Genomic DNA, 25,544 nt, shown 5'->3' with positions numbered 1-25,544 from the left:
AAAGAGACTGGGACTCTTGCTATTTAATTTCTTTCCTTTTACTATCCTTTTTTTTATGTCTGTTCGGGCAAAAGTCCTTCTTTTAAGACAAGATGACCGGCCAAGCGGTCTTTAAACTTGGAATTTATTTTTCATTTTTTTTAACAACTGGCTGACCGGGAAGCCTATAATCCAAGGTTTGAATGCTTTTGTTATTCATAATGAATTTCATCCCTTATTTATAATCATTGCGCAATTGTGTGTGTGTTTTTTTTTTTTTTTTTTTTGCCAAATGCTTTATATAGGTATAGGTGCCCCCCAAGTGACCGAGCAGACTTATGACTCTTAGTCACTTGTTTTTCACAAGTATTTTGTTTTGTTCAGGGTTTTGGGTACGACTAGACCTTTTGTACGCACTAGATGATAAATATGTAACATGCTAATGAACTCAACTCAGTTTGAATTTAAATAAACATCTTTAATCATTTATTGGTCAGCAATATGTCTGTTATTGTAGTAACTTACATCAAAGATATTATGTTGATCTGATCTGATCTTTAGCTTAGCATAAAAAAAATTGCTGAAAATAAAAATCGTACTTTCAAAGGTGGTCATCCGACCTGAGTAATTGATAATTTTATCAAAACCTTTGGGCGTGATTCGCCCAAAAGGCCATTCACTTAAGAGTAAATGTTCTTTTATTTCGTACTTTATATGGTCATCTGACCTGGGACTTTTAGTGGTAGTATTTTCTTAAGTGTTCCCTGTTCCAATACCTTGGTACTAGAACGAGTTGCATCTTTTTGTCATACTTACCCGATTTGTATGCCCCTGATTCTAGAGTAACTTCTTTGGGTGGGGCTCTTGGTATGTTCGCAAATCTTTGGCACGAATCACATTATAGGACATAGTCTACATAATCTTTCTTCATTGTTGGCCACAAATATCCTTGTCTCAGGATTTTCTTTGAGAGACTTGGACCTTCGATATGATCTCCACAGAACCCCTCTTGGACCTCCTACATGATTTGCCTAGCTTCAAGATCCGACACACACCTTAAGTACGGCATGTTGAGTCCTCTCCTGTAAAGGATATTATCCATCATTACATATCGATGCGCCTGTTACTGTAACCTCCTGGATACAGCCCTTTCTTGAGGCAACTCTCCTTTCATTATGTATTTGATGATGGAATCCATCCAGCCCGGTCTTGGCTCATTTGTAGCTACCTTCAACGGGTACCACATTGAGTTTCTCTATTTCGCTATCCGAGGCTAATTTGGCTAAACAATCTGCGTGAGCGTTCTTTTCCCGTGGGATTCTTTCCACTTTGTATTTTTTGAACTCTTGGAGCAGTTCTCTGACAATTGCTACGTAAGCGGCCATTTTTTCTCCACTCGTCTGGTATTCTCTTGACACTTGATTGACCACTAATTGCGAAATACTGAAGACTTCTACCCTTGTAGCCCCTACAACCTTTACCAACCTTAGTCCTGCAATTAGGGCTTCGTACTTGGCTTTGTTGTTAGAAGCTAGGAATGCAAAGTGCAGGACGGCCTGGAGCTGAAGTCCATCTGGCGATATCATCGCTATCCCAACACCGGATCCACTTTCATTTGATGCTCCATCAACGAACACCTTCCATGCCAGTGTCTGCGGGGCTGGTATATTTGAACTGGCCTCTACCTCATTGCATTCCGTTATGAAGTCTGCCAGGGCTTGCCCCTTTATGGAAATATGTGGAACATAGTGTATGTCAAACTGGCTCAATTCCATGGCCCATTTAAGGAGTTTTCCTAAGGCTTCCGGCTTCTGCAAGACTTGCTGAAGCGGATGGTTTGTAAGTACCTTAATGGGATGGGCCTGGAAGTAGGGTCTTAATTTCCTCGAAGCCATAAGGAGTCAAAAAACTAGTTTCTCGATTAAGGGATACCGTGTCTCGGCTCCTATCATACGCTTGATAACATAGTACACCGGGTGCTGGACCTTGTCCTCTTCCCAGACTAGGGCCGCACTGACAGCTTTCTCGGAAACGGCTAAGTATAGTAACAAGTCCTCTCCGTGAACTGGTTTTGATAGTACTGGTGGTTTCACCATGTACTTTTTTAGTTTTTTGAATGCCTCCTCCCATTCTTCAGTCCATTCAAATTTTTGGCGTTTCTTCAAAATATTGAAGAACGAGATGCACTTGTCAGTTGACCGGAAAATGAATCGACTCAAGGCAACAACCTTTCCAGTCAAGCTTTGCATATCCTTGTGTTTCTTGGGGGAAGGAATGTTTAGTAAAGCTTGAATTTTTTTGGGGTTTGCCTCTATTCCCCGTTGATTGACAATAAATCCGAGAAATTTTCTCGATTTAATGCCAAAAGTACACTTCTTCGGATTAAGCTTCATCCTATACCTCCAAACCACTTCGAAGCATTCTGTGAGGTCGTCTGCGTGGTCCATGCATGTCTTGGATTTGCCTAGCATGTTGTCCACGTGCACCTCCATATTTCTTCCTAGGAGGCCTTTAAACATCCAGCTCACCATTCTTTGATAAGTTGCACAAGTGCTTTTTAATCCGAAGCATAACCAAGTAAGAGTATACCCCTTTGTCGGTCCTGAAGCTAGTACATTCTTGATCTGCGACATGCATCTTGATCTTGTTGTATCTAGAGTAGGCGTCCATGAAGGACATCAGCTTAAATCTTGAGGTGGCGTCCACCATTTGGTCAATTCGAGGTAAAGGGAAGAATTCTTTTGGGCAAGCCTTGTTGAGATCGATGAAGTCTATACAAACCTGCCATGTCACATTCAGCTTGGGTACTAGTACCGGATTAGCCAGCCATTCCGGGTAGTACACATCCCGGATCAGGCCGTTGGTTAGCAGCTTATCTACCTCTTTCTCTAAGGCATTCGCTTTTACCGGATCAAGAGGACGTCACTTTTGCTGTACCGGCGTCATGTTTGGGTTAACATTTAAGACATGGGTAATCACGTGGGGGCTTATGCTAGTCATATCCCCTTGGCACCACGCGGAAACATATATGGCTTCCTTTAGTGCTTTGATAATTTTGCTTCTTTCCTCCGGCTCTAGGTTTTTTCCTAAACGGAGGACCTTGCTGAAGTCGAGGTCGCACACTTTTACTTCCTCATTGTCCTCCATAGGTTCCACAGTTGTTTCTGTCCCCACGCGGGGATCCAACTCATCTTCTTCCATCAATCTTGGTTCATTGTCCCCACGCACTACTAGTACTGACAAGTGTGTTGCGATGTTGTAGCATTGCCTTGTCTCTCCCTGGTTTCCCCTCACTGTCCCCACTCCGGCTTCCTGAGTAGGGAATTTGAGGCATAAGTGCCGAATGGAGGAGATTGCTCCGAAATCGACCAAGCCAGGCCGGCCAAGGATGTCGTTGTACGCTGTTGGACAATCCACTACAACGAAGATGCAGTATTTGAAAGTGCTCTGTGGGGTATCCAGGCACAGGGTGACAGGGAATCTCACTTTCCCCATTGGGATAAGTGTTGTCCCATTAAATCTTGTAAGTTAGGGGCCGATGGGTGATAGATCCTTGTTTGTGAGGCCTATGGCCGTGAAGGCTTCTTTGAACAATAACTTCACAGAACTCCCATTATCTACTAATATTCTTGCCACGATTTTATTGGCGATGGGAGTTTCGATGACCAGAGGATCATGGTGAGGGAAACGCACCAGTTTTGCGTCGTCTTCTGTGAAGGTAATGGGCTGGTCCATGAGCCGGGGCCTTTGTGCTGGGAGTTGAGTGAGTTCCCGTACTTCATCGTGTTTTATGGCCCCAGCATAACGCTTTAGCTCATTTCTGGTGGTTCCCCTGATATGGGGCCCACCGGAGATCATGGCCACTCTCCCATTCGGTCTTGTTGGCAATCTAGGGATTTGCTGAGGGAGTGCTCCTCTAGGGGGTACACCGAGCGCTGGTTCCCTGGGTATACCCCCTGGTGCTCCTTATGTCAAAAGGCCTCCTACTGGAGCCGGGTTAAGATGGGGTAATCAGTTCTTGATCCATTCATACAAATGACCTAGTCGAATTAGGTTCTCAATTTCCTCTTTCAGATTCTTGCATTCATTGGTGCTATGCCAATGTCGTTCTGATACTCACACCTTTTGCTGGGATCCCTCCGAGAACTATCCTTATACAGGGGAGGAGGTTTCCGATAATGTGTATTTTGCCTAGTGGAAAAGTATACTTGCTCCTGCATATTTGTAAGCTCCGTGTATTGAGTATACTGAGGGTTGTATTCCCTCCGTTATCGTTTATCCTCAGTCTGGTTGCAGCCCTTTGAGGACCTCTTGGTCTGAGAGCTCTGAGGAGGTCCCGTCAGGCTGGTGGCAGGCACGGATTGAGACAGAGCTTGAACATTCACCCCCGAGGGGTTGCCCATTGGGAGTCCCAAAGTGTGATGATGCATGAGCCAAGGCAAGGCTCTGATTATATCCTGGGGTAGCAGAGAATTGTATGCCGATTATTTGAGGAGTGGTCGGAGGCATGGCTCCTGGGAGTTGAGCTGCGGGTGCATATCTTGACACTCCGATCGGGTAATATCCTCCGTAGGCCACTATATGGGCTTCTTCCAAGTTGATGTACTTTTGGACCCTTTTTTGGAAATATTGGACATTGGATGCTCCCTCCTATTGTAATTCATTCTAGAAAGGAGTCCTCGTACGGATCCCAGCTTAGAGGAGGGCAAGTTGTTGTCTGTCGTCAACCTTCTTGATCTTTGAAGCCTCTTCTTTGAATCTTTTTTATAAAGTTTTAAAGTTTCCGCAGGTAATTGCTTTATATTATTCAGGGCGCTGACTTCAAGGTTAATCTTTCTCGTTGCAACAAACTGTCTCTGTAAGCTGACTTGTAGTTTGTTCCAGCAGTCTACTGATCCGGGTTCCAACTTCTTGAACCATTATTCAGCGGAACTGCTTAGCGTTAGTAGAAAGCATAAACACTTTGCATCATTGCTGACCCTCATGACAGTCATCACTCGATTGAAATGGGACAAATGGTCACTGGGGTCCGAATCTCTGGTGTATGCTGCCATCTCGGGCATCTTAAAGTTCTTGGGGAGCTTTGCATCCAGTATGTGTCGGGCGCATGGTTCCCGATCCTTGCAATTAGAATCCGAGTCGTCCCTTTTTTTTGTCTCCGAGCGACCCTAGCAATGTCTTTCCGCAGTATTGCTAACTCAGCCAGGAATCCTTCAATTAGCGTGCCTATGGAAGCCGGCAGCGCGTGTTTCTTTTTGTCTATATGGTCTCGTAAGTCACCATGCTTTTCGTTGATTTTTTGTCTCAGGTTAGCTGAAGGGTACCTTCAGTTTTTCCCTCCTCTCTCCCTGGGTTCTTGGTGCACGGATACGCTCTTTCGGTCCTCCTGGTCCTGAGGGCCAAGACTCGCTCGTGGGAGCTTTCCCCTCTACGGACCTTTCCCTTTCGGGAAATCTAAGCAAACTTTTCACGGATCTTACACCTTTTTCTTTTTCCCAGGGATTGAAGTTGGATTTTTTCTAGGGTTTTCTTCGGAAGGGTACCGTATAGGGCTTGTTTTCCTGGCCTCGGGTTTCAAAGTACTTGGTCAGGATGTTGGATATTATTTTACCAGGATCTTAGATCTACTCACAAGTATGTTGATTAACACCCTAAATATGAACTTTCTAAAACGATGAAATAAACACATATAAAGTTTAGTAAACCTTACATTGGGTGCAGCAGAATAATATGACTCCTTCCGTTCAGATCTCTAACCCTTGTATCCTTTCTGTCGCAGAGTATTACCAAGATCTGAACCTGGATCTCTTTCTCTGATTCTTTAGTGCTGAAACTCCTTCTTGCTGAAAGTCTTTCTTCACGATCTTCCTCACTATGATTGAGGTATCACTTTCTGTGTGTGGGCACTACTCTAATCACTACGTGTTTCGAAATCTTAAGGAAGAAGGGAGAGAAGGAGTGGTCGGCCAAGGTAGAGAGAGAGAGGCTCAGGTTTTTCTGAATGAAAAGTGTGAAAGTTAATTGTAAATTTCCTGAAGCCTTCACTCTCTATTTATAGCATTCCACTAGGGTTAGGTTTGAATTATTTGGCATTAAAATAATGAAAATATCATAAGTAAAACCCTACAATGTATTTAATCCTTAAAACACTTAACCCCGTATAAATGATATTTCAGCTTATGTGAAATGAGTACTCCACCATTTATTTTCGTTTGGTCAAGCTCGAAGGAGATCATCCTTTACTTACTATTCGCCAAATAGAAGCTATAGATTCCATGTTTATGTTAGCGCTCCCACTCAATTGCAATACCGTGTTCCCAAAATGTACGTATCACCCTGACCCAAAAGTAGGCTTAACTAACAAATCAAAGAACACGAATAGCCTCTCGAGATTGAGCCTAATCATAACAGGATTAAGATCATTTGATCTAGGATCAACTAGGCAATATTGACTTGAATAGATATTACGGTAAGTTTAATAAATCTAAGTCAAAGTTCAATATCGGTCCCTTCCGATGCATACTCCATGCATCCAACCTGAGCTTTACTTTAACCAATGTTTTGGAAAGAACATAGCATTTCTCCAAATGCAAGTAAACTCTGTTGTAGATTATCATATCAGTAAAACCCTGTGTCTGATAAATCTAGGAAACTTTATTCACATAGTCATGTTTACTTTCCAAAGTGTTGACAACACAATAAACAGGATCAAGTATGTGAAAAGAGTTTCAAATGAATTCATACATTATGTACATATAATCATGAAATAAATCATGTGAGCCATGCAACATTAAATGTTATTTCTGATCTATATTAATAAGTAAATCTGATTATATTGAAATGAGTTTTATTTAGGGCATAAAACCCAACAGAGGATTCCTTCGGTATTTCCTCGGGTCCTGCTGGGATGGCCTTGGGATGTATGTGTATTTCTGCAGCTTCCTTGGCTTTTTGCATGGAAACCACCACCTCGTGCATTCTTTTATTCTGTTCCTTTTGAGCTGTAATTTCGGCTTCATGATCAGCCACCTTTTGTCTCAAGACCAGTAGTTCTGTATAGCTGCCTTCGTCATAGGTGTCGTACCATTCGAAGTTTTCCTTGTATTCCTCATCGTTTGCCTCATCTCGCTCCTCAGATCCCACATTTACTCTTGAGGCCACTTCTTCGCCTTATGGGTTTTGAGCATCCTGAGGAGGACAGGGCTGACGTGTATTGTTACGAGTTTCTACCATTGTTAATCTGACTTTTCCTTTGACTGTCGTCTTTTTGATGACGCTTCCCTCAGCTCTCAATGAAAGCACAAAAATTGTTGGACGAGATTTTTAGCAACCAATTAAATAATAGAAGGAGAAGAGTTGTAGAAGCTTTAATGAAAGTGATTTTTACATGGTTCGCCCATTAATGAGCCTTATTCCACAAGTCTTTGTTATTTATGAGAGTATTTTTATGATAATGCTCTTGGTGAATCTCTCTCTCTCTCTTCTTTACTCCCTTCGATTCCTTAATTAATCGATCGACCCCTTTTTCATTCTATCTATGGGGTATTTATAGTGTTTTTCGGGAGAATCCCTAAAAAGGGATCACTTTTCTTTCTATGTTTGTCCCTTAAGGGCACAATTTCCTAGCAGATACAAAATAGGAAATACATGACCTATGTCGTAGGTCTCCTGGAGATTAGGTGAATATTATCTTTTATCCTCCTTTGATTGATGTGAGTCTTCATAATGTAGCCGTCACTAGACTCGTTAATTGTCGTGTAATCGCCGTAAAAAGGACTTATGCCATCTGTCAAATCCTCTTATGGAGGTTCTGATACGTTTCTCCCCATGCAGCATTAAATACGAAGTGACTGTTCGAACAATCTCTTTCCCTCCCAGAGATGCCTTGTTACAATTCTAGCCTCCCGGAGAGTAAAGGCGTGTCTTATGCTCTCCTTCGGGAGGCTCACTCCATGAGATGCACTTCTCTGCTTATGACATAACCAATTTTTTGCGAGTGGATATTCTTTGGGATCCACGTGTCGTACGCAGCCGCTGCGACGTATTTTAGGAAAAATCTGAGGCAACAGGTAGTAAATTTTTTCATTAAAAATTTGTAGTAAAATGTTCTTTTTAGATTATTTATTATAATTTATATTATTTTTTGCCCCATAATAAAATTAATATTTTTTTTTTCATATTTATTTTTAGTATTAGAAGTAAATACTTAAAGATTATGGTACATCTATATTATTTTTGTTAAAATCTTTTTTATTTAAAAGTTATGTCGATATTTTTAATTTCTTATGAGTTGTGGGTTGTTGGTATATAGATTTTGTTGACAGTATAATTCTATTTTATTGTATAGTATATTAAAATTTTTATTTGATATTTATTTTTTATTTTTCTATGTATATAAGTGGTACATAATTTTTTTAGCATAATACAATTATTTTAATGTATGTATATAATTTTATTGGCATGTTACATATATTTAATTATTATTTCTATATATTTTATGATATCTATTTATTTTAAATAATTTTTAGTTAGTTTCTAAAATATTATATAATAGTGGTATATAATTTTATTTTTATGGTGTATTTTAATTGTGGTATATAATTTGGTCAGTATATATATATATTAGTAATATATATACTTTTATTATTATTATTATTATTAGGGGCCTTTTCATTTTTACACTTTAAACTAGTTTTTTTTTTGTATTTTTACGAAATTCTATATAGAAACCCCTATTGCAACTAGCGCTGTAACCTAAATTGTAATAGAATATCGTACATAAATCCCTATTGCAACTAGCGCTGCAACCACTTTAGAAACCCAAACCGTAAATTTGAAAAAAAATAAGTTAAAAAAAAATAGTATATGGGGTAATTCCCCTTATTATTATTATATATATTTTGGTAAATGGTATATGTATTTTTTGTTATACGGCATATTATTTTTTTAAATAGTATTTAAGTTCTATTTTCTATTTTACTTTTGTTGACATGATATATAATTTTATTAGCATTCTATATATTTTTATTTTTATTTGTTGTTATTACATATATATATATATATTTCGATTGTAAGATATATGTTTTTTTGTTATATGGTATATAAGTTTTATTGTATAATATATCATTTTATTTTAGATCATGCAAGTTTAATTTTTATTTTATTATATATAAATGTGACATATAATTTTGTAAGTATAATATACTTATTTTATAATTGTATATAATTTTGTTAATATGGTATATACAATTGTTTTTAATAATATATTATTATTTTATTTTGATTGTAGGTATATATGTTTCGTTCTATGGTATATGATTTTTGTTGTCTATAGTATATCATTTATTTAAGATAATATTTAGTTTTTATTTTATTATATATAAATATTTTGGTATGTATACATAATTTAATAGTGGTATATATAATTTTATTTGTATGATATATTTATTTTTTGAGTATTAATTTATATAGTATTGTTAAAACTTTTTTGTAGGATATAATTTTATTACGACAGTATATTAATTTTTAGTGATACAATATATTAAATACTGTTATTACATTTAATAATTTAATATATTTATTCATTTTTGTTACAATGTAATAATATGTTTTACTAAAAAACTTATATAACTTAATTTAATTATTATATATATTTTTTTAAAAAATAATATATAATAAATGTATTTTTATAATTTTAACTAGTTAATTTATCATATTTAATTATTTTTTAATTTTTTTTTTAAAAAAAATAAAAATTGATTAACTTTTTTTTTTGAGATGCAATATCAACTTTATTGAATAATTTAGCATTCTGAATACAAAAGATGTAAGAGTTCACGAGAAATAGAAATATCAGAAATGCTACGATCAGATTGATACCGAGACTGTCTAGCAACATAATGTGCTACTCAGTTTGCTGATCGTCTAATGAAAAATAAATTAACATTTGAGGGGTAGATAACAAAAGTTGGCAGTCTTTGATAATAAGGCCGAAAGTGGACCTCATTGCTTAGTTGTTTTGAATAGCTTGTACTGAAACAAGACTGTCCGTCTCAATTTGAACATGTTGCCAATTATTGGTCTTTACTTAACTGAGAGCTTTTTTAATCCCCATGGCTTCAATGACTTCAGCTGCATATCTTCTGCCATGGCAACCGGCCCGTGCTGCAATAAGGTGACCAAGATGGTTTTGGGCAACAATTCCGAAACCATACTTATCGTTGCTATCAAAGAGTGTTGTATCTACATTAATCTTGATTGTGTTTTCTGCAGGTCTAGTCTATGACTCAGCACTATCACCGATGCTTTCTAGACAGATTGATGACAATTTTGAAATTTTATCTTGAGTTTTATTCCAGTAATCAAGAGCTACTTGTGCAGAAGTAAACACCTCATCAACATTGATTAACTTAGTTTCAAATTTAAGACGATTTTGCATATGAGCTTATTTTATAAAATTACAAAAATGAAACAATCATGTAATAATGTAATAGCTATGACCAATGCCAGTATGTTTTTTCCTCTAATTCAGAAAGTGATTTCAACTTTCATAATCATCTCTTCGTAGCAAAAAAAAAAAAAAAAAAAAAACTTTCATAATCATCTCTCTCTTACTATAAATAATAACATAAGAAATGTATTATCTTATGAGTATTTCAAAATGAAATTCTTTCCTAACTACTTTTTTCTTGGTTCAGATGAATCAGATCCACATTAAGATATTAAATTTGTATGTATCTTATGTATGTGTTACATTGTTAGGATGATTATCCATTGTTTCTGGAGAACGTACCTTGGTAGATGAGTTGTAATATTTTCCAGTATTACAAGAAATTGTAAATACAAAATATGACTATTCACAAAATATAGGTAAGGGAGGTAAGGGAAATGAATTATCGAAATTTTGGTGGAGACACAGCACAACCCCTCTAACCTATGATTTAGTATAAAGAATTGAATGCACATACCTAATTATTGGACTTTAGTAAGTTTTCTTGAAAACCTCGTGGTACAATTATAAACGGTGAATATATAATTAATACATGTATATTTATATTTCATAATTAAAATCAGTTTATGGGGTATACATAAATTAGAAGTTGGGCTTCTGACTTATATAAGGTAGGTACAGTCTTCTACCCTCATTTGCTATGGGAAAAGGAAGAATCTTTACCCTATTTTCAGACTTTTTTTTTTCATTATTATTATTATTTTCTTTGTACACACGATGAAGGTGAAACAGCAACAATTTGTGTAAGCCTAATCATTTTGAAGAATTAAATAATGGTGAAGAGGTTTCTGTACAATCAGTAACTTTTTAGCTTTTCTTTTTCTCTGCTACAATTAAATAAATGCTCTAAACTGCAAAAGTTTCATCCTTTCTCTCTCTCTCTCTCTCTCCCTCTCACACACACACATCCTTACAAAAGCTCTTCCATGGAGTTTGGGGCACACTGCTACTGCTACTCTGTTTAACGCTCTCCTCTATTATTGGTCCCATCTCAACATCATTACCGGAATACCACTGTTCTACTTCTACTATATACCTTGCCCAAGTAAAACCTCTCTCTCTCTCTCTCTCTCTCTCTCTCTCTCTCTCTCTCTCTCTCTCTCTCTCTCTCCATGTAGATGAATGTGGTAGACTCGCATGTAGATGAATATGGTATCTATGATACACTCCATTAAATAGGGAACTTTGGTTTTCCCCATTAAGCAACATACTAAAGAGTAGCTTGGAATTCCTGTATCTATGAACTCTGTAATTTGCTTCTTATGACCTTCTGCTCACTCATATACATTGATCATTTTTGTACTTGTTCCTTCATAAATTTTTACTAAATTAGCATGGCGGTCAAACAAATATATTTTTGTAGTTTCTTTTACCATTTTTTTCTTTTTCCTGATTTTTCGTGTATTTTTCTTTTTTTTTTTTTTTTTTTGTCAGAAACGGTATTCCCCCATGGGATGGGATGGGATGGAGAACTACAAGTTTTGGGATTGACTTTAATGGAGGTGGGTTTGTGTAATGGGCTGTAGGTTGTGTCTAGAACTAGTGATTATTCTTTAATAGGCCTAATATTTAGCTTTTATTTTATGCTGAAGTTTCTAAGAGGTATAAATCTTTCAAATAGATTACAAGAACTGAAGCTAATTTGGTTTATAGTTTGAATTTGGTGTTTCTAAAATTTGTTGGAAGTTTGTTGTTCTGTTGCTTGTAATGGAGCCTTGGAACTTTGTGTCAACTGAGAAGGGGTTGGCATCTGAGGAAACCATTTCGCCTTTTAATTCCTTTGCTAGAAGTAAAAATGTACTTATGGGTTGGGAGTTTAAGACCCCATGCACTTATGGTAATAATTTGTTATTGTCATGTCAACAAGGAATTGAGAATCAAGGTTTCGGAGAATACATACAAATGATGGGGAAACAGGTATCCAATAATTCTATTGGTGATGTTTTAAGTGATCCTAAGGTTTGTGGTGGAAAGCTTAATGATCCAGCGATGGCAGTTGCATTTTCTGGAGAAGATGAGTCCAGCTCAAGGATTTCAAGCTCTATTTTGGATTCTGGTAGTTGGGACCCTTCACTCATTGATTTGAAACTGGGACATGTTGGCGATCCCAGAGACACCAGTAAATCAAAACTTTCTATGGGAGTAGTGGCCGGATTGTCTTCATCAGAGTCATCTACACCTCCGAAACGATTACGGCTCTCAGCAGCGAACCCCCAGAATGGCCTCTGCCAAGTTTATGGCTGCAACAAAAACCTTAGCTCTTCCAAAGACTACCATAAGAGGCATAAAGTTTGTGAGCTTCATTCCAAAACTGCTAAAGTAATTGTGAATGGTATAGAACAGAGGTTTTGTCAGCAATGTAGCAGGTATATTCTTTGCTCTAGCCTAAAAGTGTTTGATTATTTTGCTTATAATTGGCCACTACTAATATGTTCTGTAAAGGTGGTCAACTATATTTCTTGAAGCGATAAGCCAATGATTTAAAGAATGGACATTTATAAATTCATTTCAGTCATGTAAAGTTTGAGCTAGGACACAGTTTTAAGATGTGCTCACTTATTGACAATCCAGATTCCATTTGCTGGCTGAATTTGATGATGGCAAGCGCAGCTGTCGTAAACGTCTTGCAGGACATAATGAACGTCGGAGGAAGCCTCAAGTGGGTATTCACTCTAGTAGAGCTGGGAGAATGCTTCAGTCATACAATGGTATTATTTATTTTCATTTTCTACTCTTTCTAACCTCTCCCTTTTTTGCTTCTTTTGGGAATGGTCACGTGGCTTGATTTGTAGTTCATAGCTTCCTGTCAAATAACTACAAATGTAAAAGTTTGTGCAGTGCACATTTTCTTAAAGCTGGTTAAAGGTTTAATCTTCTGTTTTGCTATTGTTCGCTCAAATTCAATTATTTTCGCTTATAGTTCTGTTGGAGAATGCTTAAATTTATTGTATAACTTAGAACTTAGAAGCCTTGACTTCTTGTTTGGTCTTTCTTATAAGAAGCCTTGTGATCTTGTTTGATCTTTCTTATACCATAATATGTCAATGTCTCTTTTTCTTAATAACAAATGCTGTATTATCTGCATTGAAGATATTGTAAATACTGCAATCTCTACTACTAAATATGTTAATAATCAGCATTCTTTGCAGATAGCAGTCTTCAGGGGACTGCTTCTTTCATATGCCAGGACATACTACCAAGTGGTTTTTACAGTCCTCAGAAATATGGAACAATCGACTGGACTCGGCGTATAAAAGCTGAAGATGGGTCTGATTTAAGGCTTCTTTCAACTACTCCGGTACCAGGTACAAATGTCCATCTCAGCTCAAAATCGCTCTTTCCTCAAGATTCTGGAAAGCAATTCCCTTCTTTTCATGCAAGCGGAGCCAATGTTGTAACAACAAATGTTTTCAGCAAGAACAACATTCAATATCCACATGACCTGGGAGGTCCAAACTCCGGTTCTCGTCCTTTCTTCCACAAGAATATCTTAGGATGTGGAGACTTCAATACTTTTAATACAGGTACAACCATTCAGGGGTTCTCAGGGACTTCAGACTCTGGTTGTGCTCTCTCTCTTCTGTCATCTCAATTTCAGAGCTCTTCAAACCACTTCTCTGGAAGTTCCGTGGTTCGTCCTCTAGTGAAGCCTGAGAGCCATGCATGCTATAACATGGATCAAGTCTCAGAAAAACTTGTGGGAGAATCATCAAGTTGTGTCTCAAATAGGCTCCTATCTCCGGGAACAAATTCTATGAGTAGGAGCCACATGACTTCCATTATGATATCTGATGGTGGGGACAATGTTAACTTTGAAAATGGGATGTTCCAAGGATCTGATTTTCCGAACTCCAAGTATCGTATTTCCTGTGCACACAGCCTCACAATCAACTTGCTTCAGTTATCGTCACAGCTTCAGCGAGTAGAAGATCAAAGGCAATCCATGCAGGTGAAGCGGAAAGATGATGCATTTTAGGGCTTTGAAATTACATGATGTGCTCTTATACAAGGATATTCATCTTCCCAATCAAATGGCTCTTAATTTTGCTACTTTAAACACTTTAACTTGGGTTCTTCAATGCGAATCATCTGCAAGAAGATGGAATTCCGTAGCTGTAATAATTAATTCCAGTCATCTTATTAGTAAAAAGAAGCATTGATGTGAATTAGATTCACCTTGAACTTGCTGTTATAATTAATACAACTCATAAGATTCACGATTTCGAACATTCAAAAAGAATTATACTCAGACAAGAAAATAAAACAAGAACAGAGAAGCTTAGCTCGAAATCAATGGCAGCAAAATGATTGAATCTTTATTGACTTTCAGCACATTACAAGGAGTTTTAAACTCAATTACGCTCATCAATGACGTACAACACCAGTTATAATAATTCCTCACACTCCTCACACTGGGGAGTCTGGATCATATACACCAGGAATTCTTTTACAATCCTCCTTCACACACTACAACTAGAGTTATGAACTCAATACTTATCAAATTATCAAAGATGTATGATTAAGGCTCAAATTTGTACATTTTAAATCTTTATTTATCTTTATTTATGTATATTAAATTATTATAAATTAAATATTACATAAAATTTAGTTTAGTTGGAAATATTTAATTTATTTTAATTTTGTGTTATTTTTCAGATTTAAGTTGGTAAAATATTAGTATGTTTGGGGCTTAGAAACCTAACTCAATAGTTGGTATTTTTGTAAAAAGATGCAATGCCCAAAATCCTAACATGATCACTTCATGTTATCAATTCCACTCCAACTTTTGTCTAAGTCCCCAACTATTTTCCAAGCATGAGATAACATTGGGGATAGAATGCCTTTAGAGGAAATTACACTCTATACCTTTTTTATACTGTCCTCTTTTATTTTTACCCTCTTTTTTAAAGTCTATCATTTTTACCTCTTTTTTTAAATATTGTACCAATTTTGCCCCTGTCACTTCAAGATACTCTCCATGTAACTCTCTTATGTCAGGGTATTTTGGGTACAATACATATAAAAAGAGGTATGTTTCAAATAAATATAAAATTAGAGGTAAATTTGATTAATTGATTAATAAAAGGGGTATTTTTCAACTTACCCCATGCATTTATACCCCTCCAAATTGCACCCCATACCCACTTTTCATTACCTCCTTTTATTTTTACCTTTCCTTATATATTATTTAATTTATACCCACTATTATAAGTAAAACCCAAATTTTACCCTTAGCTGTTTATTTGATTTAGATATATTAAGAGAGATAGAATGCATTTGAACAAATACTTAGAAGGTATTTCATTTTAGGGGTGACTATTCAATGGTTACATTTCTATTGTAACCATATGGTTACATTTTTTTTTAACCTGTAATAGCAGGTTACTAATAAGTAGACTTTCCTTTTTTTAGATTTAATTAATTATAATTAACTATTTTCTTAAAATAATTAATTAAATAGTAGACATTTCATTTTTTAGAATTATTTAATTATAATTAACTATTTTCTTAAAATAATGAATTAAATATTTAACAAGACCTCTTTTAGCAATTAATATTTATATTTAAATCCTTACTTGAATTATTTTAATAATTAAGTCATTTAATTATAATATTTACAATAAAATTTATTTTTTTACAAAGATTAAACTTATTTTGACACAAATTAAAATTCTCTTCTTATAATAAATTTTCAAATGATTAATTATTTTTAAATGATATTTAATTATTTTGTAACAATTATATGAACTAAGTATGAGGCCTCAATCTAATCAATCGATAACAAGCGCAACCATTTTTTTTCTAAAAAATCCTTCAACTTATTTCATTTTTTACTTTTTAAATATTTAAATAAAAAAGTAAATAATTAAGTGTAATAATTTAAAATTAAGATTACAAGTATAATAAAATTTAAATTATGAAATTATATGTATATAATTTTAAATTATAAAAAGTTTTGCTATAAAATTTTAAATAATTTAAGTATAAAAAAATAAATTGCTAAAAGATCCTTATATAGTAATAAATTGCAAAAAATTAATTAATAATTATAATTAATTTAATTTTAAAATATAATTAATCTTAATTAAAGTTTTATAAGGAAATAAATGATTACGTCACTTTCAGGTTACAAGTTATTTATTATTTATTTTTATTTAATTTCCAAATTAATCACAACCATTTAATAGTAATCAAATGGCTTAAAAAAATGTAACCATGATGGTTACAATAAAAATGTAACCATTGAAACCTCTTCCTTCATTTTAGATATACTTTTATATATAAAATTCAAACAGTGATATAAAAGAGACCCCAATTACATGAAAAAGTAATGATTGATTCAAAAAAAACTCTTACAAAATACAAAAAAAAATGTCCACAAACACATACAAAGTTATATATATGGACGTAATCAGTACAAAGAATAAGAAAATAAAATTAAAGGGAGAAACCAGACCAAAAAATGGAACTAATAAAAAAATAAGAAATATTGAAAGTTCTCACTGTTGAGATTGCAATTGTGAGGTCTAGATGGTAGTGATGGAGGAGGTGGAGGCAGACGGACTCTGACAGTGGTGGAGGTGGCGGAGACGGAGGTAGATGCGGACGAATGCTAGAATGGCAGAGGAGTCAGGGAAATGATAGAGATGTTGAACTCTCTCGGTGGGTGAGAAATTGAGGATTTAATAAGAGATTAAATCTTGAGGGTATGTTAGGCACATTACACTTAAAAGCAGGTATGTTTCAATTGAATTTAATATGAAGTTATTTTTATAACATTGTATTTGAAGTGAAGTGGGCCAAATGAAGACCAAGCCCAAGTCAAATCCAATTTACTTAAACAATATCTCTCCAGCTTTTCATTTTATGCGTGGAGACCACCAAAACAAAAGAGACCCACGATGTGCCCCCTAATTCGCGCAGCCAGTAGCCACTCCAGGACGAGACATTTTGTCCCCCATTTTTCTCAGCTTTTTCTACCATTTATCCCACTAAATGGTACACAAAAATACTATATTGGAAGAGCAAATTTGCACTATAAAAAGGAACCAAATACAATGGAAAAAAACTACCCCTGCAAATTTAACAATTATGAACTTTGCATGCCTAAAATCCATAGACCAAACAAAACTACCCCTGCAAATTCTAGTGACTGTGAGTTTTTTTCTCTATTTTCTTCGGCTCTGTGCTTAGTGTTCTCTGCTAGTACATCAAAACATATTATTAAAAAGATTAAATGGCTATCTAGAAATGGCTCCCCGTGTAGAGTCTAGTCTATTCTAGTGACTGTGAGTTTTTTTTCTCTATTTTCTTCGGCTCTGTGCTTAGTGTTCTCTGCTGTGCTAAGTGTACTCTGAGTTGTCGGGGGCATGGCTAAGGCTAGTGGGGAAAGCAAGGATATTGAAGTAGAGGTGATAGATGAAGGCATGAATCAAGTTCTGCAGAGGGATAGTGCTCTTGAAATAGAAATGTTAGAGCTATTTGAAGATATAACTCTCAAAGATGTAGTTGTTAACAAAGCCTGTGTTGGGAAAGTTGTTGGGTGCAAGGACATGACTGCTTCAGTTGTCAAGAAGATTCTTCTTGGTGTTTGGCGTAGGTTAGGTCCATGGAGAATGAAAAAATGTGAAGATGGAGTCATGGAGTTCTTTTTTGATGAAGAAGATGACTATGCTTTTGTGCTTGAGAAGAGACCATGGATTGTGAATGGAGTGCTGCTGAATCTTAAACCATGGCCGGTGGACGGAGAGGTCCGAGTGGCAGAATTCGAAGTGGCAAGCTTTTGGGTCCAGTTCCATGGACTCCCTACGAGATTTCTGAAGGATGAGAACGCTGCCATTATGGAGAAGAAGGTGGGATCGTTTGTGAAAACGGATGGGAAACCTAAGGAGGAGCTGGTGCATAGAGGGTATCTTCGTGCTTATGTTGATGTATGGCTCAAGCACCCTATACTTGCGGGTTTCTTCCTCACTGCTGATGGAAAACCGAAGTCTTGGATTCAATTTAAATATGAGAAACTTCCCCATTTGTGCTTCAACTGTGGGAAGCTTGCACACTGGAACAAGGAATGTTTTGCTCTGTTGGCTATGGTGATTCCTAAGGTTGGAGAGGCTGTCCAAATGTATGGTACTTAGATTAAATCTGAGATTGGGCGACCAAAGTGTTTTACTATGAAGGGTAAGGGTGTATCTGTTGGGTTTTATGCCCTAAATAAAACTCTTTACAATCTGATTAGTTATCAATATAAGAAATTTGAAGTAATTGATGTTTGCATGAACTTTACATGCTAATGGTTTAATATGTTTATTACATTCATACACACAGAATCAGTTAAATCCAGATCATATGTTTATTCACAATTACAGTATCGCCAACACAGTGGAATGTGATTGTGATCATATGTATCAAAAGTTTTGGTCCCTGTTTCATCAGTGTTATTGGATTTACACTAATGTGATAATCAGCGATGATGTGTACTTACACTTGGAGTAAGTGTTATGTTCTTTCCAGGACATTAGTAAAGTATACTAGTTTGGAATGTATGGAGTATACATTGGACTGGACCGATATTGCAACTAAGTTAAGATATTACAAACTTACCGTTATACATATCTTTCCAAGTCAATATCAGTAGTTGATCTTAAGATTAAAAGAATCTAAATCCTGATATGCTTAGGCTCAACTTTGGAGTGTTATTCATGTTCTTAGATTTATTAGTTAAGCCTACTTTTGGGTCAGGGTGATACGTATATTTTGGGAACATGATAGTATGATTGAGTGGGAGTGCTGAACATAAATATGGAATCTATAGCTTCTACTGGTGTATAGAAGTCAAGTGATGATTCCCTTCGAGCTTAGCAAATAGAAGTAAATGGATGAGCTCTTGTTTAACTGACTAATTATTAGATCACTAAACACCATTTACAGGTAGCTAAGTGTTTTAAGGGGCAAAATACATTGAGGGGTGAGAACGGTAAAGAAATCCCATCTCGATGTAGATCATCTATATAGAGGATCTTTAAATCACAATAAGATTATAACAATGGTTAAATGAGATAGTATATTGATATCGTGGAACATACAATATGCTCTATATAAGTCTGAGAGTGCAATTCTAAGTTCTAAGAGTGGATTCAACGAAGAATTAATAAGTAGGAATTTACTTGGTAAATTTGGTTCACTTATTGGAAGCTCAGCATATAGATCCATGGTCCCCATTCTAGTTGAGAACATTCTGCTTGTAAGACTCATTAATTGATTCGTGATTGATCAATTATAATTCTAAAGTTAGACTATGTCTAATTTTGTGAATTTTCACTAAGCAGGGGTGAAATTGTAAAGAAAAGACTTTCTAGGTTTATTTATTTATTAATGGACTTTATATGTCTAATTAATAATTAAATTAAATGACAATATTATTTAATAATCTATTTTAGTTATTAAATAATTAGTTTTGGCATTTAAAAGGTTAGAATTGGAAAATTGGCGTTTTTGAGAAAATAGAGATAAAATTTGATAAAATTGCAAAATTAAGTGAGGCCCATTACTACACCATGGCCGGCCACTTAATGTGCTTTTTCAAATTAATATTTTCATTATTTTAATGCCAAATAAATTCTAACCTAAACCTAGTAGTTGCCTATAAATAGAAAGTGATGGCTCAGTCAAATCATAAGTTTTTCAATAACCTTTTCTGACAGAAATTTCTCTCTTCAGAAAAACTGAGCCTTCCCCACTTTCTATACCTGGCCGAAACCCTCTCTCCTCTTTTCTCCTTCATCTTTTTCGACCCTGGTGAAAGAGTAAGTGCCCACACACAGCAAGCAGTAACTCAATCATAGATTGGAAGACTGTGAAGGATCAAACTTGAAGAAGAAGGACATTCGGGCTCAGATCTTGATTATACTCTGCTACAGAAAGGATACAAGGGTTAAGAGTGGAAGGAGACATTAATTCCGCTGCATCAATGTAAGGTTTTCTTAACTTTATATGTGTTTATTTATCGTTTTAGAAAGTTCATATTTAGGGTGTTTAAACAATATACTTGTGAGTAGATCTAAGATCCTGGTAAAATAAATTCCAATAATTGGCCTCAGAGCCATGGTAATTGATTTACTTACATGAAATTTGGACTTTAAAACGATTGTTTGTTTGTTTTTGGATGGTATCATGTTGTATTGAGTGTTATTTGATGATTGATTGATGTTTGTAAATTTTCGTGAAAAATAATTGCGATTTTGTTTCTGGAATTATTTTTATTGGATAGTATGGAAAAAATTAAGCAAGTTAGCCTTTTACAGAACTCAATTTCGATTTTATTTGAATTAGTTATGAAATTTTGAAGATTTGGAAAAATCGGAGTTGTGCTGAAATTTTCCTGCGATCGCGAAACTGTCCGTACAGTTCACAATTTTTTCGTTTTTCTTCGATTTTTCATGTTTTTTCATGGAATTAACTTCCGATTTTTTGTATAGTTTTGTATATATACTAATACTATTCCTAATTCAATTCTAATTATCATTTTGAATTAATTTAATATTTTTTAAAATTAATTCAAGATATTAGTGTAATTTGAATTTGAATAAAATTAGTATCTATCTTCTTGCTTAAAAATCTATCTTATCTTTAAATTTTATTATATCTTATCTTATTTTTAAATTTAAGGTTAGATTTTATATATTTTTTTTTATTTTTAAATCTCTTTTTAGATATTTTGACCTTATTTAAATTTAAAATAAGATATTTATAATCATGTAATTTTAAATAGATGTAAGATATTTGGCTAACTTTTAAATTTTGTTATTTTATTTATTTAAATTAAATTTAAAATCTGATAAGATATTTCATTTATCTTTTCTAATTTTTATTTTTAAAATAACAATTAATTTTTTAAAAAGTAGTTAGCAAATTTTTTGAAATGATATTTAGGTTGGTTGAAACCTAATTTTTCAAAAATAGTAGGTTTAATTTTAAATATTTATTTTTTTAAAATTTCGAAATTTAATTTTTTTTTTATTTCCGAAATTAAAATATTTTTATTTAATTATTTATTTTTCGAAATATTTATTTAAAATTATATAAATCCTACTTCCAACTATCCAGCTAACCTTGTTGCAGGAGTATGTGGTTTTAACTTGTGTGTAAGTTTTCAAAACCTATTATTACTTGATTGCAAATAGCCATGGTTACCTTTTGCCAGATCTAATGATCTGATGGCTCCCTTGGTCAAGTTAATAATTTGTAACAGGTAAATTTTACAATCTTCTTTCATCTGTGTATGACCTAGCAACATGATAGGATCCATCCAAAGTGTGCCTGTGTGAGCCTATATGTTTATTTTGTTTTAATATAGATGCATATAGGTTGTTGCTAAATAAAATGTCACACCATGATAGATTTTATTTAGGTCCATTTAGTTATTGGACCTATTCAATTAATAACAGATATTTATTTTAAGGTTAAATTCCTCTCTTTTGGGCCTTGTGTGAGAGTTGGGAGCCATAGAAGTGGGTACGACATACTGAACCCAGCACCCCCTCACATGAACTACCCCAATTGTGAAGGCCCATTTGCCTGATTTGAATAACTGTACTAGGTTAATTATATTAGTTTGACCTAATAAAATTGAATTAGCAACATAATTAACTTTTAAAATGTATGAAATTTATTTTCATTTTAATATTTTAAAGTTAATTTTAAGAAAAACACTTTTAGTTTAGATATTATTTCTAGACAAACTATTTGTATTTTTCTTGTATTTAATTAAATATAGAATTTTAACTAACTAAGATTCTTTCTGGAGCTTATTTAATTAAATATTCCTATTTAAGTTATAAATTAGTTGTAACAACTGATTTTTCTTATCTAACTTAAATTTGAATATTTGATTTAAATTTTAAATCAAGTTGAGGAATCTTAGGCATTAGTTATTAAAGATTCTTAAGATATTTTTTTAAGTTAATATCTTTTCAAATATTAACTTAAAATGGAATATTTTAGATATTTTTTGGTTAATATCTTTTCAAATATTAACTTTAAAAAGATATCTTCAAATTAAGTGGTTACAACTTAATTTTGATATTTAATTAAATCTAAATTTGAAATTATTTAAGTTTTAGATTTTTTCTATATAACTTAAATTAGATATTTTTCAAATTTTTGAAAAGATACTTAGTCAAATAAGATATTTTCTAGATAGTAATTTCTAGACTACTTATTATTTCTAATATTTAAATAGGAAAATTATACTTTGTGAAATTAATTATTTAAATAATTAATTTTGGTACAATTTTATTAAGTATATTTTTCCTAGTATTAAACTAGAAATAAATAATTAAGCCTTCTCTACACTTAATTATTATTTCTTGAATTTAATACATTTAATTAACTTGAAGAATCTAAATATCTAAGTTAATTTTCATCATGATACTTAAATATTTATTGATTTTTCATGACACTTAATTAAATAGAAAATTATTTTTATGTTGAAATTTAATTTTTCAACTTAAATTTAAATAATTTTCAATATATATATTTTTCTTTATTTTATTAATCCATTTCGAAATTTGCATTTTATTTATGCAATATTTTCGAATTTTTTATTTTGAAAAATAGATTGAGTTGTAAATTAATTATTTATTTTAATTAATTCTTGGACGAACTACAATCAATGATTTTTTCATTTAATTGATTAATATAAAATAAATTAATTTAAAATATATATATATATTATTAGAAATTGAATTAACTAGTCAAAAGAAAATCTAGATAGGTGATATTTTTTGCTTGAAGTATTTCTTTTCTATTTTTTATTATTTTCGAAAATTGTATTTTTATATACTTTAAATTTTCGAACCCAATAAATATATTCTCAAAGGAAATTTTTAAGTTGCTAATTATTTAATTTAATTCAACTTAAATTAATTTCCTTAATATTTATATTTAAGATTACTACTAAGATGGAAATAATTAATTTTATTTCAATCACCATCTAAGTATAATTTTATAAATATTATATTAAATTCTTATTTTTGAATTTCAATTCTTAATTTTGAATTAAATGAGAATTTATTTATTAGAATAATAAAGAAAATACATTTTAAAGAATGAGCTTTATTATTATTAAGATATTCGATCTCCATTGTTGGTTTTACATCCCGTTTGTTTTAGTGAGTAATCCTCCCTAATGGAGGAACGTTCATTAGCAATTTCACACCGTTTAATCTCGAAAGATAAGTAGTTTGTAAGTGTTTTATATGGTATGGATCACCCTAATGGTGGCGACCATATTTGACTTGCAAATTGCGAAACAATGGTAGAAGCTCATGAGATAGAATAGCCTTGACTTTCACCTAAACGGGACAACGCTGGATTCCAATCTTGATCGAATAAAAGGTTGCTAGAATGTTTAACATTTTAGATGAGCTGACAACTCTATTCAATGAATGGTAACTTTGACTCTCGCCTAAACGGGACACTGATATCAATTTATTGAAAAACCTTGGAAATTATTTAGGATTGAATTTTTAAGTATTTTCTCATATCATTCCTACTTGCTATGTGCTTATAATTTCTGAATTGATTTTGTGTGTTAAACCATTATTAATTTCTATTTGTTGATTTCTATTATTTTGTAGTATCCTGTTTTGTCAAAATGAATCCCATGTTATCACTGTTGACTGAAAATAAGCTGAATGGATCTAACTTCAATAAATGGAATGAGAACATTAATATTGCTCTCATAGGAGAAAGTGCCTTGTTTGTTTTAACTGAGCCGTCACCTGAAGTGCCTGGGGACAATGCTTCCAAAGCTGTGAAAGAAAAGTATGAGCGTTGCGTAAAGCAAATGACAAAGCTTTATACTTTATGCTTTCTAGCATGGTTGACACCCTCAAAACTCGGTTTTCTAAAACCGAGAAATTTCTTGAAGTAATGACGAAGTTAAATGAGCTATTCGGTAAGGCATCACTTCAGTCACGCTTTGACGCGACTAAGAAGTACATTAATGCACGGATGGAACCTCATCAAAACGTGCGTGACCATGTTCTCCTCATGTCTAGTTATTTCCAAGAAGCCCAGGATCATGGTGCTGAAATGGACAGTGCTACTCAAGTTAGTCTTATCTTGAATAGCCTGACTCCAGCATTTCTACCATATACATCAAATTATGTCATGAATAAGAAGGAAATTGACTTTCATGAATTAGTCAATGACCTTCAAACTTATGAAAATTTGATTGGAGGACCCAAGAAGAAAGGGAGTAAACCTCACAATCCTGGGAATGGTAATGAAACGATAAAACCTGAAGCAAATGTTGCCTCTGCTTCAAAGCCCAAATCGAAGAGGAAGTGGCACAACACCAAGAAGCGAACAAAAGCCAATAAAAGGTTGCTCCTTCCGGTGATGCTACACTTAAAGGAAAGTGTTTCTACTGCAATGAGAAAGGTCATTGGAAACCCCAGTGTCCTAAACTTCTTGCAAAGAAACAAGGTATTTCCATTTATAAACTTTAAGAGTTTTAGTGAATTATTATCCAATTGGATTTATGATTCTGGACTAAACTTTGTTTATTTGTTTTCTTCTCCTTATAGGCCAAGCTACTTGAACTCAATTAAGTTGGATCAGAAAGCTGGACCAAAGGGTGAAATCGTCCAGATGAAGATGAAGCTCTTCAATTTATTTTTGAATTAATTGTTTTAGTTTAAAGACAATTTGGATTTCAAATTTTAGTTAGGGATATTTATCCCTGTTTTTCTCATATTATTGCAATATTTTTTATTTTTATTAATAAAGTTTATAATTTTCGAAATTTACTATTGCAAATTATGAGATAGAGCTTCATTTAATTTATCTTCATCAACTATTACCACATTATATTTATATGTTTGTATGTGAAAGTGTTTTTATTATTGATGCAAATTCTACAATATTTACAACTCTTCATAGAGTTATATTAAATAAACACTAGAAATTATTTCTATGTTTATTAATAATTGTTCATTCTAATACAATTATTAAGAATTTGTTTAATAAAAGGATCTTTTGATCTGATAGG

The 25,544-nt window shown here is 33.7% G+C and overlaps 3 protein-coding genes across 10 annotated transcripts; 2 read left to right on the top strand and 1 right to left on the bottom strand.

Moving 5' to 3' along the window:
• Window positions 1-2,490: 2,490 nt before the first annotated feature.
• Window positions 2,491-3,474, bottom strand: LOC133036259 (uncharacterized). Its single transcript, XM_061112788.1, has 2 exons — window positions 2,917-3,474; window positions 2,491-2,760 (listed from the first exon to the last, which is right to left on the bottom strand). Exons 1-2 carry the CDS (start codon window positions 3,472-3,474, stop codon window positions 2,491-2,493), a joined length of 828 nt encoding a protein of 275 aa, XP_060968771.1.
• A 7,229-nt stretch (window positions 3,475-10,703) lies between these two features.
• Window positions 10,704-14,718, top strand: LOC115711493 (squamosa promoter-binding-like protein 6). 8 transcript variants are annotated; one of them, XM_030639836.2, is made up of 5 exons: window positions 10,704-11,534; window positions 11,924-11,991; window positions 12,357-12,855; window positions 13,061-13,197; window positions 13,627-14,718. In XM_030639836.2, exons 2-5 carry the CDS (start codon window positions 11,949-11,951, stop codon window positions 14,463-14,465), a joined length of 1,518 nt encoding a protein of 505 aa, XP_030495696.2. In that variant the 5' UTR covers window positions 10,704-11,534; window positions 11,924-11,948; the 3' UTR covers window positions 14,466-14,718. The 8 variants fall into 8 exon arrangements, with proteins under 8 accessions (XP_030495696.2, XP_030495693.2, XP_060968225.1 ...); XM_061112244.1 differs by having other exon boundaries at window positions 10,709-11,534; window positions 13,639-14,718; XM_030639835.2 differs by lacking the exon at window positions 10,704-11,534 and adding an exon at window positions 11,555-11,737.
• Window positions 14,719-17,859: 3,141 nt separating this feature from the next.
• On the top strand, window positions 17,860-18,624 carry LOC133036258 (uncharacterized). The gene has a single exon (XM_061112787.1). It carries the CDS (start codon window positions 17,860-17,862, stop codon window positions 18,622-18,624), a length of 765 nt encoding a protein of 254 aa, XP_060968770.1.
• Window positions 18,625-25,544: the final 6,920 nt, after the last annotated feature.

The sequence above is a fragment of the Cannabis sativa genome, chromosome 3 (genome assembly GCF_029168945.1).
Source record: "Cannabis sativa cultivar Pink pepper isolate KNU-18-1 chromosome 3, ASM2916894v1, whole genome shotgun sequence".
Lineage (NCBI taxonomy): Eukaryota > Viridiplantae > Streptophyta > Magnoliopsida > Rosales > Cannabaceae > Cannabis > Cannabis sativa.
The sequence above is the reverse complement of the archived record's forward strand: the minus strand, read 5'-3'. Positions and strand labels throughout refer to the sequence as shown.

What these genes read in the sequence shown, in the direction of transcription:
- LOC133036259 (XM_061112788.1), bottom strand. Translation starts at nt 3,474, where the DNA reads ATGGGGAAAGTGAGATTCCCTGTCACCCTGTGCCTGGATACCCCACAG. An exon ending in TTAACCCAAACATGACGCCG is followed by an intron (nt 2,761 to 2,916) that starts GTACAGCAAAAG and finishes GTGACATGGCAG; the next exon opens with GTTTGTATAGACTTCATCGA.
- LOC115711493 (XM_030639833.2), top strand. Translation starts at nt 12,197, where the DNA reads ATGGAGCCTTGGAACTTTGTGTCAACTGAGAAGGGGTTGGCATCTGAG. An exon ending in TTTTGTCAGCAATGTAGCAG is followed by an intron (nt 12,856 to 13,060) that starts GTATATTCTTTG and finishes TTGACAATCCAG; the next exon opens with ATTCCATTTGCTGGCTGAAT. An exon ending in AATGCTTCAGTCATACAATG is followed by an intron (nt 13,198 to 13,626) that starts GTATTATTTATT and finishes GTTAATAATCAG; the next exon opens with CATTCTTTGCAGATAGCAGT.
- LOC133036258 (XM_061112787.1), top strand. Translation starts at nt 17,860, where the DNA reads ATGGCTAAGGCTAGTGGGGAAAGCAAGGATATTGAAGTAGAGGTGATA.